The 13,047-nt window shown below is 37.4% G+C and overlaps 1 protein-coding gene across 4 annotated transcripts in view; it reads right to left on the bottom strand.

Annotated features, from left to right (window-relative positions):
* Positions 1-404: 404 nt before the first annotated feature.
* zdhhc8b (zinc finger DHHC-type palmitoyltransferase 8b) overlaps positions 405-13,047 on the bottom strand; it is a 67,259-nt gene continuing 54,616 nt past the window's right edge. Inside the window, exons 9-12 of one of the 4 annotated variants that reach the window (XM_049470583.1) lie at positions 12,824-12,933; positions 9,838-10,886; positions 3,663-8,700; positions 405-3,472 (exon numbers count right to left, since the gene is read on the bottom strand). In XM_049470583.1, the coding sequence (XP_049326540.1) occupies positions 8,553-8,700; positions 9,838-10,886; positions 12,824-12,933 (1,307 nt within the window). In that variant the 3' untranslated portion in view covers positions 405-3,472; positions 3,663-8,552. The remainder of the gene's footprint in view (positions 3,473-3,662; positions 8,701-9,837; positions 10,887-12,823; positions 12,934-13,047) is intronic. The other 3 variants (XM_049470584.1, XM_049470585.1, XM_049470586.1) reach the window with 3 other exon arrangements.

Below are 13,047 nucleotides of genomic sequence, written 5' to 3'. Positions count from 1 at the left end.
TGGTATTTTTATACTATTTTATTTAAATTTAATTTAATTGTATTTTAATTGTGATGTGATGTGTTGTATTGTTCTTGTATTTTAATTTAAGTTAATTAATTTTATAGTATTTTAATTGTGATGTGTTTCATGGTTATTGTAATAGAGCTATTCACTGTATACCTGTAACTCTACCTCTTCACTACTTTACTTTAACTGATGCTCTCAAACACTTTATTAAGAGACAAGAAATTCAAGTCATTAACTCTTGATGAGTACAGCACAGCTGTTAACTGGAAGCCTGAATTCCAGGAGACTCTACCTCATAAAGCTGACTGAGAAAATCCAGCAGAGATGTGCAAAACTGTCTGTTTCTAAGCAAAAGGTGTTTTTTATGTAAAAGAAAGGAAGAGAGGAAACGCATCATCTTTTACGCTATATTTATTCAGATACTTCTTTTTTTTCTCGGATGAACAAAAAAATAATAGCTGTACCTCGATAATAAACTATAATATTCTCTTTTCTTCAGAACACAATTCTTTATTTGAACAGAAAAGTCCCGTAGTTACAGGTTTAATCTACAATTCTACACTTTATTCTCATTTCCTCCACAATGGCCTGCTGTTCCAGACAGCGCGGGAGGAAACGCCGGACCACGCCTTCCTTTCTTCAAAAAGAGCAAAAATTACTTCATACGACACACAGAACACAGTCCAGACCTAAACCAGACACAGCAGAGGAGTCCTGTATTAAACTGCAGATGAGATCAGATCACTGAGTGCATTTACATATTCACTTCAGAGTCTGATTACGCCACAACATCAGAGCTTCTCATAAACCCAGCAAAGAGTTCCCATAACCGCATGCATATTTTTACCTGGGTAATCAGATTATGAAAAAACAATGGAAAGGTTTACATCCGGCAATAATTAGATTTATAATTGGGTAATCAGATTTCTGCTGGCTTTGAGTAATCAGATTTGTGAAGGTTATCAGATTTTTGATCGAGTAATCAGATTTTTGCTTTCTTGGGTTATCAGATTTTTGATTGAGTAATCAGATTTTTGAGTGCTTTGGGTAATCAGATTTATGACTGTGCAATCAGATTTTTGCTTTCTTGGGTTATCAGATTTTTGATTGGGTAATCAGATTTATGACTGTGCAATCAGATTTTTGTTAACTTTGAGTAATCATATTTTTGATTGGGTAATCAGATTTTTGCTTTCTTGATTAATCACACTACAGCTTGGATAATTGGATTTTTGCTTAAGTAATCTGATTATTGTTCGTGTGATCAGATTTTTGCTTGGGTAATCAGATTTCTAATTGGGTAATCAAATTTTCACTTGGGTAATACAATTTTTATTTTAGTAATCAGATGTTATCTTCGGTAATCAGATTTTTGCTTTCTTGCATTATCACATTTATAATTGGATAATCAGCTTTTTGTTTGCTTCGAGTAATCAGATTTTTTCTTGGTTAATCAGATTTATGACTGAGTAATCAGATTTTTGCTTGCTTTGAAAAATCAGATTTTGCTTGGTTATTTGGATTTTTGTTATGTAATCAGATTTTGCTTGGGTAATCAATTTTTAACTTCTGTAATTATATATTTGATTAGATATTATGATTTTTGCTTGGCTATTCAGTTAATGGGGAAATTTTTATTGAGTTGCATAAGATAGGCAATAATCCAATTTCTGATTTTCAACCAGCCATTAATCTCACAAAATAATATTGGACATAAGCATGTGAGACAGAAATCAGATTTTTACTTGGGAAATAGTTTTTTTTTTGCTTGGGAAATCAGATTTTTTCCATTGAATAATTAGAAAATAATCAGATTTTTACTTTGCAACCAGCCAATAAATTTACAGAATAATAAAAAAACAATAAAAGTACAGTTAATAGTAAAATCTGATTACTTAACTTTAATCCAGATTAAAATCAGATTTCTTAAATCAGATTTCTAGATCTTACTCTGATCTTAGAAACTGAGTATGTTGTTTACATGATAAAATACTTATCATATACTTAAAACTAAATAATCAGATAACTGCAGTAATCAGATTATAATCAGATTATGAAATGCATGTAGACACACTCAGTGTTACACAAACTCAAGTACTGAATGATACAACGATCCATGATCGACTGTAACTACAGTAAAGCACTACAGTAAATTAAACGCTGAGATTTACCTGTTACACAAAAACAAAAATTCAAAAATTAGATATGCGTATGACTATAAAAAGGCTGAAGTGCTCCAATATGACAGCAGATTAATGATTTCTCTGAGCAGATCTGAGCTTTACACAAAACATTAAAAAGGCAGCTTCTATTATTCCCCTATAACAGCAGCTCCTCTTAAAGGGGAAGTCCATTAAATTCTTTAAATTCTTGGTATAATTAGGTATTTGATATAAACTTAATCAGAGTTGGGTTTGGTGTGAAATTGTGGTCTATTTTTGAAAAAATTAAAGATTAAGGTTTCTTTATTATGGTGGTGAATGTAGCTAGGCATCGGTTTATAACAAAAATATATTTATATGTATGTATGAATATATATAGCAATTTTATTTACTAATGTCTAAACCCATCTGTACACCTATATATGTTTATTTATTTATTTTTCTAACAAAAATACGTTTATTTGGAATGTTAATGGTTGTAAAATAGTGGCAAACCTGGAAAAAAAATATAAATTTCTTTAGATACTATAGGAACTATTTTTTTGCCACACTGCACCCCGCATAACGTATGTATCCCTCCACTAATTTTAAGATACGCAAATTTTAATGCATGTTTTAGACTCAGAATCTTCTCAGAACTCCGCTAAAACAGCATCTCAGTATAATAATTTTATGTGAATAAGCTTTCAGAGCCATTTTTAATTGGGTAATTTTATCAAAAATGTAGCGTTCCACACCAAAATCTCTCTGAATACCTAAAATATACGTAAAGAATAAAAAAAATTCAACTGGAACTCCTCTTTAAGTCGGTCCAGGCATCTTCCAACATTCTGCCCCCAAACAAAAGTTCATTTCTGACCCAAAAATAAGCAAAAAAATAACCAAAAAATGTATACACATAAATTATAAAAAAAATCCACGCAAAAATACAAACATCCACTCCAGATTTGAACTGTATAAAAAAAGAGAAATATATCAAATAACTCTCTAAATATTGGGCATAAAAAAAATTAAAGTACAAGATACAAAACAATGGCTGTGATTCTTTTATGTGGCATAGCTGTCAATCAATCACCCTCTCCAGGCACCGCCCACAAATGTTACCTTACCCATGTGCTTTATCTCAGCTGGACAAACTTCAATTAAACCCCAATGAGAGACAAACTGTAGCTCCGCCTCCTTTAGCAGTATATAATATCACAATACCTACATTTAGAGTGTTATTAATATTAATATTCACTCTAATAATGAGAGACAAACTGTAGCTCCGCCTCCTTTAGCAGTATATAATATCACAATACCTACATTTAGAGTGTTATTAATATTAATATTCACTCTAATAATGAGAGACAAACTGTAGCTCCGCCTCCTTTAGCAGTATATAATATCACAATACCTACATTTAGAGTGTTATTAATATTAATATTCACTCTAATAATGAGAGACAAACTGTAGCTCCGCCTCCTTCAGCAGTGTATAATATCACAATACCTACATTTAGAGTGTTATTAATATTAATATTCACCCTAATAATGAGAAACAAACTGTAGCTCCGCCTCCTTCAGCAGTGTATAATATCACAATACCTACATTTAGAGTGTTATTAATATTAATATTCACTCTATTAATGAGAGAAAAACTATAGCTCCGCCTCCTCCTCAGTGTATATAATCACAATTCAGAGTTAAATTGGCGTTTGTCCACCTGAGCAATAGTAATTACAAAAACTCACACAACACACATCAGTGGGCGGAGCCTGATTGTGGGTGGAGTCACGATTCAATGATAAATGTAAAAAACAGACGAGTAAAAAAACAGGATGATTATGAAAGGGGACTACAATCGTCGCTCCAGTTCGGTTTCAGAACAGAACAGAGCTGCTCTCCGATTGGATGTTCAGGTATCGAACACCTGAGATCACCTGCAGACATTCACTACAGGTGTGCTTCACCTGTCCAGTGATTCACGGTGTGCGACAGTCAGTCATTATCGCGATACTGGTCGTAGCAATACTGTATTAATATGTGGCAACATGCTAATTGCTAACCAATGCTAACCAATCACAGGTGAGCAAATTAACCAATCACAGGTGAGCAAATTAACCAATCAATCAGTTGTGCAACTGATCCTCATCACTGCTGTTCATAAGTAAATTGTGTGGCTCTGCATTCATTTGCATATGTAAATTTATTCCTGTCAGTTTGTGTGACCGCATTGGCCACGCCCACCCTTCCTTACGACAGGTGTGCTCACCTGTTTATGACCTGTTTTCAGTGTTTTTTGAGTGTTTGAGATGAAGCACCTTATGATTGGACAGACCTGTAGCTGCTGGTGTTAATCTGTACATATATATATATAAATATATCAAATACATTATAATATAATACATTAAATTACTCACCTTAATATTGATGGAATTTTGATAATTGTGGCTACACTAAATTTAGAACTATTGCATTATTATAATAATTGAATAATCTTTATGATTATTAGGACCATATTTGAATTAAATAAAATAATAATAATTACTGTATTAATTTATAAGGTCTATTATAATTTAGATTTTTGTAAAAATATTATGTATTTTTTGTTATTTTACAAATACTACCACTACTTCTAAAAATAAAAATAACAATAATGTATAACAAATCATTTTTATTGGAATTTCATGTCTTTAAAGGTTGAATAATTGAGGTCTATTAATGTAATAAACTAATAAATAAAACATTTTAATATAAATTACGAAAATGGAAAGTGTATTTGTATAATAATGTTATATAACTGTAATTAATTTTTTTATAATTAACAATTAATTATATTTTATTATTCTCATAATTAACTCTGAATTTCTGTGTTTCTGAAAAAATATTTATAAATTATAAACAAATAAAAAAAAATTATACTGGTTTTCTTTTTATGATATTTAATTGCTAGATATTTTTTTATTTAGATGTAATATAGATTGATATAGTACAAACAATAATAATAATAAAAATAACAATAGGAAGTAGAATTTATACTGGTATATAACAAATATTATTTAATTTTATTTTATATAAATATTAGATTCCAACCAATTTTAGGTGAGTTATTTTTGATAAGACATTTAGAGATTGACACCAGTATCAGCTACAGCCTGAGAAAATGTTGAGATGTACAGAAATAAGGAATTGTGGGTAATCTTCAGAGATGATGGATGGTATAGATGATACTGGAAGGTAGTTTTACACATTCATAATGAGAGAAATCACCCAGAGAACATGCTCATATAGGGCCTGCATTAATTACACAACTGGAATTACACATACAGGACCAGTCAAAAGTTTGAACACACCTTCTGATTTAATGTTTTTATGATTATTTTTTTTATATATAGTAAATGAATAGTAAAGTGATCCAGACTATGGAGAAACACATAAGGAATCATGTAGTAACTTAAAATAAGTGTTAAACAAACCAAATTACATACAATACGATGAACTTATCCTGTGCAACAGAGGGAACTTTTGCTGTTCCTTTCCTGGGGGCGGCCCTGATGAGTGCCAGTTTCATCATTTTATGTTTTTGATGTTTTTTTGCGACTGCATTTGAGGATACTGTTTTGGATTGACTGATGCTCTCAAACACATTAAGAGAGGAGAAATTCAAGTTATTAACTCTTGATGAGTTCAGCACAGCTGTTAACTGAAAGCCTGAATTCCAGAAGACCCTACCTCATAAAGCTGACTGAGAAAATCCAACCAATAAATAAATATAAAACATATTCTGGTTTGTTTAACACTTTTTTGTTCAATAAATCATCCCATATGTTTTTTATTCATAGTTTGGATGACTTTAGTATTAATCTACAATACAGAACATTTTAAAATAATTAGAGAAAACACTGAATTTAAGGTTGGCCCAAACTTGTAACTGATCCTATGACCACCTCCTTGTTTCTACACCCATTATCTGTTTTCCCGTTCCACTGATCATATAGTACACAGGTCCAGCGGTCTAAAGCACTGCCACTGTGATCCAGGAGATCGCCAGTTTGAATCCCGGTCATGCAGCTTGCCATCAGCTGTCAGAGCCCTGAGAGAGCACAATTGGCCTTGCTCTCTCTCTGGGTGGGTACAGTAGATGGCGCTCTCTTTCCCCTCATCACTTCTAGGGTGATGTGGATCAGCACAATGCTGCGTCTGTGAGCTGATGTATCAGAAGCTAGTCACTGCGCTTTCCTCCGAGCGTTAGCGCTGTGATGCTACTCGGTAATGCTACAGCATCAGCAGCAGTTCAAAAAGAGGCGGAGTCTGACTTCACATGTATCGGAGGAGGTGTGTGTTAGTCTTCACCCTTCTGGTGTTGGGGGGCATCACTAGTGATAGGGGGAGTTCTAATGTGTGTCTTGTAAATTGGGGAGAAAATGGGATAAAAATTAGTAAAAAAAAAAAAAAAAAAAAGAGGTGGTCATATGATAGCAATATACTATATTATTATTGTTTTATTAGGACTTTTCATTTTAGGTCATTGATTTAACCAATTAAACCATCATATGATGGAATAATAATGCAAATGCACCATTTCAAAGCTTTGTAAAATTGTAAAATTGGAATATGCATATGATTTTAAGCAGAGTTGACACCTGAAGCCCCACCTGAGCATATTTCCTGGGTAATTCCACACAGACGTTAGTGTATCTGAGCACCTTTTCGTATGATTATAGATATCAGAGATATTAATAAATGGACAGTAGGAATATTCAGCCCTTTTCAGAGACGAAAACTTAACTTTTTAAAACTTTGATGCTTCATAGCTTTAGAGTTTTTTTTTTTAACCCATATTCTTTTATTACATTATTATGAATAAAGGGACACAATAAGGCCAGCTGGCATTCCTCATCTGACACTTAACGGAAACGTCCGGCGTTTTCCGGTCTGATCGGAGTCTGACGTAAACTCAAAACGCTGTTGATTCTTGATTTGTGTTTTCACTCTTAGCAGCAGTGGATAGAAAAAGGCATGCACCAACAACATGAAGAATCTGGGAGCTGGGAGACGTACAAAAGCCACAGAAGAGCTCCACAGACATCTAGTGCCAGCACCCTTGGCAGACGGCTGTATGATCAATGGTTTCTTATGGCCTAGTGTCATGCCTCTTTGAATGTCCAACGTTAAAGGAGTTAAACTCTGGTGTAAAATTGACTTTTAGTGTAGTAAAACATGATAAAGAGTATTAACCTTTGTTGAATAGCACATCTCCGCTCTCCCACAGCTTTCTAAGATTGTCCAAACTTATTCTAATGCTTTAGATAAATCGATAAATAATTTTTTACAACGTTATTCAGGCTTAAAGTAGCTAAACACCTCATTGGTAGAATCTGTAAAACCCTGACGTTTAAAATGAGGCATTAACAACTTTTTAAAGTGCACAAGAAGTCATAATCAGTCACTTTTACCTTAAAATGATGGCGCCCAGAGATTAGGTTACACTACAGGATGGAAACAGTGTTTTTTAATAAGCTGTTTGTGCACTTTTAAAGTTCTTAATGCCTCATTTTAAATGTCAAGGCTCTCTGGATTCTACCAATGAGGTGTGGAGCTACTTTGAGCATGAATAACGGTGTAAAAATCGATTTATCTGCAGGGGAAAAATATGCCCCATAGAGCTTGGTTTGGACAAACTCAAAAAATGACTGGATCTTGGAAAGCTGCAAGAAAGCGGAGGTGTGCTATTCAACAAAGGTTAGTACTCTTTATCATGTTTTACTACATTAAAAGTCAATTTTACTCCACAGTTCTCCTTTAAGTTCATAAGGTTAAATACAAATACTGCAAATACTATTTATATCATTATCAGTATATTCCTTCTGAATAGCGAATATTTATTTATTTTATTAATTTTTTTATCAGAATGAGATCAGACTAGAAAACGCTGGACTTCTCCTTTAAAAAACTCCTGATAAACATTTGACTGATGTTTGACGAACACACACACACACACACACAAACTCATACACACTCATATACACACACACACACACTCATATACACACACACTCATATACACACACACACACACACACAGAGAGTAATGTTTCCGCCCATCCCTTCAGTCACCAAAAGGGCAGAGACAGGCACAGTGAAGAAACCTTCTCTGATTGGACCATCAGTCCGTCCCACGTGAGAAAGGCTGTGATTGGTCGGTTCTTACAGTGTCGGTTTCCAGATCAGAGTAAAAACAGAGAAGATTTCACTTTTTGCACAGACGTCATCGTTGTCGCTGTTGTTGTTGTTGTGGTAGAAGATGATGGTGATGGTGATATTGATGATGATGATGGTGGTAGTGTCGGTTGCCATGGCAGTGCTTCTTCACACAGGGATTGGTTACTTCAGCCCTCCGTTAGACTGAAATCTCATAGGTAGTCCCGCCCACTCCCGTCACCTTTTTGACGTTGCTGTGCCGGCTGGGGCTGAGCGCAGTTCCAGAGGGAGCCCCGTGGTGGCAGTCTCGCGCCTGCCCATTGACTTTGACCTGGCCGAGGTCCTCTCTATAAACGAGGGAATAAAAAGAGAGATGTGAGAGAAGAATCAAGTATTAGACCAATACAAAAATCAATACCCAATACAGCAACGCCCAATATAGCATTAATACCGATGTACCACAACCAGCAATGCATTATTAATATCAACATCATTAACATCAATATAGTACCGATACCCACACAGTATCAATAACCAATGTAGCATCAATAGTGATACAGTGCCAATACAGAACCAATAATACTACAGTATCAATATAGTACTAATGCCAACATAGCCATTACATATTAATACCCATACAGTACAAACACCAATACAGTTTCAATTCTAATCGAGCATCAATACCTATATACCATAAAGAAAGTACCGAAAGTCCCAGTACTAATATAGTACCAATACCAATACAGTACTGACACCATCATAAGATCAATAGTAATACAGTGCCGATACAGTACCAAATAACAATAAAGAATCAATAGCTATGCAGTACCAATGCTAATATAGGACCAACAGTGATGCAGTACCAATACCAATATAGAATCAATAGAAATACAGTATCAATACTAATATAGAACCAATATACATGCAGTATCAATACTAATACATGACCAATATCCATGAAGTATCGATACTAATATAGAACCGATAACTATATAATATCAATACTAATATAGGACCAATAGTGATGCAGTACAAATACTAATATACCAAAGTGTTACTAATGTCAATTGATACCAAATGCCAACAAAGCACATACACCAATACAGTACAAATACAGTAGATTACAAATACCAACATGGTACAAATCCCAACACGCTACAAATACCAATACAGTACAAATCCCAACACATTACTAATACAAACATGGTACAAATACCAAAACGGTGCAAAAACACATGCTACAAATACCAATGTGGTACAAATCCCAACACAGCACAAATACCAACATACTACAAATACCAATACTTTACAAATCCCAACACGCTACAAACCCCAACACACTACAAATCCCAATACATTGTAAATCCCAACATGATCCAAATACCAATACTTTACAAATAACAATACACTACAAATACCAACACACTACAAATACCAACAAACTACACTAAACTAAACCTGATATAGTTTGTTGTGATTCATACCTCGTTCCTAAGTGTGGAGACTCTGCTCTTTCCAGGGAGCTGATGAAGGAGACCTTCTGGTGGGCGTAGGAAGGGGATCTGGGTGCGGCTGCAGGAGAATGGTGGGGCTGGTGGGCAGGAGACCGGTACTGCAGGTTCCCCCCTCCTCCAGCCTCCGTGTGGAGGGAGGTAGTGGAAGTTCTGGGGGCTCGGGCTAGCGAGGTGGCGGAGGAGCGGAGCACGGGCGTCCGGGGGGCGTACCCCACCAACCCCACCCCTATGAGGTTGTCTCGGGAACCGTACCCCCTGGCCCCCGGCGCCCTCTGCCCCTCAGGGTAACAGGCCGTGGGTGGGATTCGGCTGCAGCCGTCGAAGACGCCCGAGTCGTTGGCGTAGTTGGCCTGGATGTGGCGGTTGATGAGCTTCTCCCGCTCCTCCATCTCCTTCCTTTCCTGGATGGACGCCATGATGGTTTTGGAGAGGTTGTCGTAGCGGACGGGCGAGGGATCCCTCTCCAGCTCTCGCTCTCTTTCTCGCTCTCTCTCCCTAAGGTGAGGCGAATGGCGTCCGTACATCAGCCCGGTGCGGACGGGGCTGTACGGGGACACCATGGGCTGCGGCTGCAGTTCGGGTCTGCGCACGTGGCACATTTTCGTGGGCAGGAAAGGCGAGTGGAAGCCCATGGTCGGCACGCCCGGATGAGCCACGCACTCGCCGGCAGAGGGTGCTACGCTGGGAGTTAGCAGGCTGTCGTAGGACAGGCTCCCGTTGCGGCTGGAGAGCGTCCCCGGTGAAAACACGCCCCGGTGTGGTGTGGAGGCGACCGGGTCGGGTCTGCCGCCGCCGCCGCCCCCTGGTGGCGAGTGCTCGGCCCTGCGGCCGCCATGCTTCAGGCTGAGGGAGCGCGGGCTGGTGGTGCTGATGGAGTCCAGCTGGAACGGAGATGACTGGAAGGTCCGGTGAAGAGGAGCGGCGCCGCAATCTGGCAGGTCCAGGTTGGGTTCGGATTGGTAGTCGTGACCTCGTTCCTCCAGAATCGCGGATGATTTGGAGTCTTCAGACATCATGACCTGAGGAGGAACAATGACAACAAATGTAGACAATAGTAATACAATAGTATTGTGCATTAAAAATATGCAGAGGTGCTGTGTGGTTGCTATAGTGTTGCGCCTATGGTGCTTGGTGGTTAATATAGTTTTCAAGGTGGTTGATATGGTGTTGCTACGTGGCAGCTATGGTGCTTGGTAGTTAATATAGTTTACAAGGTGGTTGATGCAGTGTTGCTACTTGGCATCGACAGAGCTGCTAGGTGGTTACTATAGTTTTCAAGGTGGTTGATGTGGTGTTGCTACGGGTCTGCTTTGAAGTTGCTAGATGGTTACTATATGTTCCAAGGTGGTTTAAATGATGTGCTAGGTGGCTACTAGTTTTCAAGGTGGTTGATGTGGTGTTGCTACATGGTGGCTATGGTGTTCCTAGATGGCTACTATAGTTTACAAGGTGGTTGATAGGTTGCGCCTATGGTGCTTGGTGGTTAATGTAGTTTTCAAGGTGGTTGATATGGTGTTGCTACATGGCAGCTATGGTGCTTGGTAGTTAATATAGTTTACAAGGTGGTTGATGCAGTGTTGCTACTTGGCATCAACAGAGCTGCTCGGTGGTTATTATAGTTTTTTTAAGGTGGTTGATGTGGTGTCGCTACGGGGCTGCTATGAAGTTGCTAGATGGTTACTATATGTTCCAAGGTGGTTGATATGATATGCTAGGTGGCTGCTATATATTCCAAGGTGGTTTAAATGATGTGCTAGGTGGCTACTAGTTTTCAAGGTGGTTGATGTGGTGTTTCTACATGGTGGCTATGGTGTTCCTAGATGGCTACTATAGTTTACAAGGTGGTTGATAGGTTGCGCCTATGGTGCTTGGTGGCTACTATAGTTTTTAAGGTGGTTGATTTGGTGTTGCTACGTGGCAGCTATGGTGCTTGGTAGTTAATATAGTTTTCAAGGTGGTTGATGTAGTGTTGCTACTAGGCATCGACAGAGCTGCTAGATGGTTCCTATAGTTTTCAAGGTGGTTGATGTGGTGTTGCTACATGGTTGCTATGGTGTTGTGCCTATGGTGCTTGTTGGTTACTATAGTTTTCAAGGTGGCTGATGTAGTGTTGCTACCTGGCAGCTATGGAGTTGCTAGATGGTTTATTATATGTTCCAAGGTGGTTGATGTGGTGTTGCTCAGTACTTGCTATAGTGTTTCTAGGTGGTTGATGTGGTGTTGCTACATGGCGGCCATGGTGTTACTAGGTGGTGATTATAGTTTTCATGATGGTTGACGTGGTGGTGTTACGTGGCTGCTATGGTGTTGCTAGATGGTAACTATATGAAATCTGTTTTCACATTGCCTTCCACAAAAATTACGATTTTCTTGTTTTACTTCCCCTTGTTAAGTTAACAGTGATGATATGTTGATACTCGTGTGTTTAAGTAGCAGGTGGTTCTCTTTGCTTAACCTGAATTATCTCCAGTAAAGGAAAATATATATAAGAATGCTGTTTTCCTGTCTGTAATGCACAGAAAAGAAGATAAATCTATTTATATAGCAAATTAATCCAATGAACTAAAATACTTCATAGTTTTTTTTATTTCCATTGTACTGGAAGCCTGTGTGTAATATATTTTATATTTCATATTGACCTTTTTATTTCATAAACCATCCCTAAACAGTACAATAATATGATTAAAAAGTGTTGTAAATCACATTAAATGATAAAAAATTAAATAGTACTACTGTTTTTTCAGTGTTTTTGCAGTGGGCGGGGCCAAGCTACGTTTAATTGGTTTATAAACTAGTTCATTGGCTGGTTCATGGTCTATTCTAAAGGACAGCAGCTCTCAAACAGCGTTAATATTGTTATATTCAAACAAACCCTTTAAAAATAAAGAAAATACATGATCTTAATTGTAACTGATGCAGAGTCTGAAAGGGTTAAATCCCTCTCTCTTGTGCTCACCTTCTCTCCGGCGGCGTGGTAATGCACTTTGGGGATGGTGCTGAAGGAGGGTGTGTATCTGTACATGGCCGGGGTGGGGGGGTTGGTGGGTTTGCTGGACAGAGAACTCTCTGGAAAGTGAAGAAAATAATAAATCAGATTAAAAAGTGAACCAGAGTGAATCACTACTGCTCACTACCAGCAGAGGGAGGCATCAGCTCACGACTAAAACACCAGCAGCAACA

This window comes from Astyanax mexicanus, chromosome 22 (genome assembly GCF_023375975.1).
Source record: "Astyanax mexicanus isolate ESR-SI-001 chromosome 22, AstMex3_surface, whole genome shotgun sequence".
Taxonomy (NCBI): Eukaryota; Metazoa; Chordata; class Actinopteri; order Characiformes; family Acestrorhamphidae; genus Astyanax; species Astyanax mexicanus.
The sequence above is the reverse complement of the archived record's forward strand: the minus strand, read 5'-3'. Positions and strand labels throughout refer to the sequence as shown.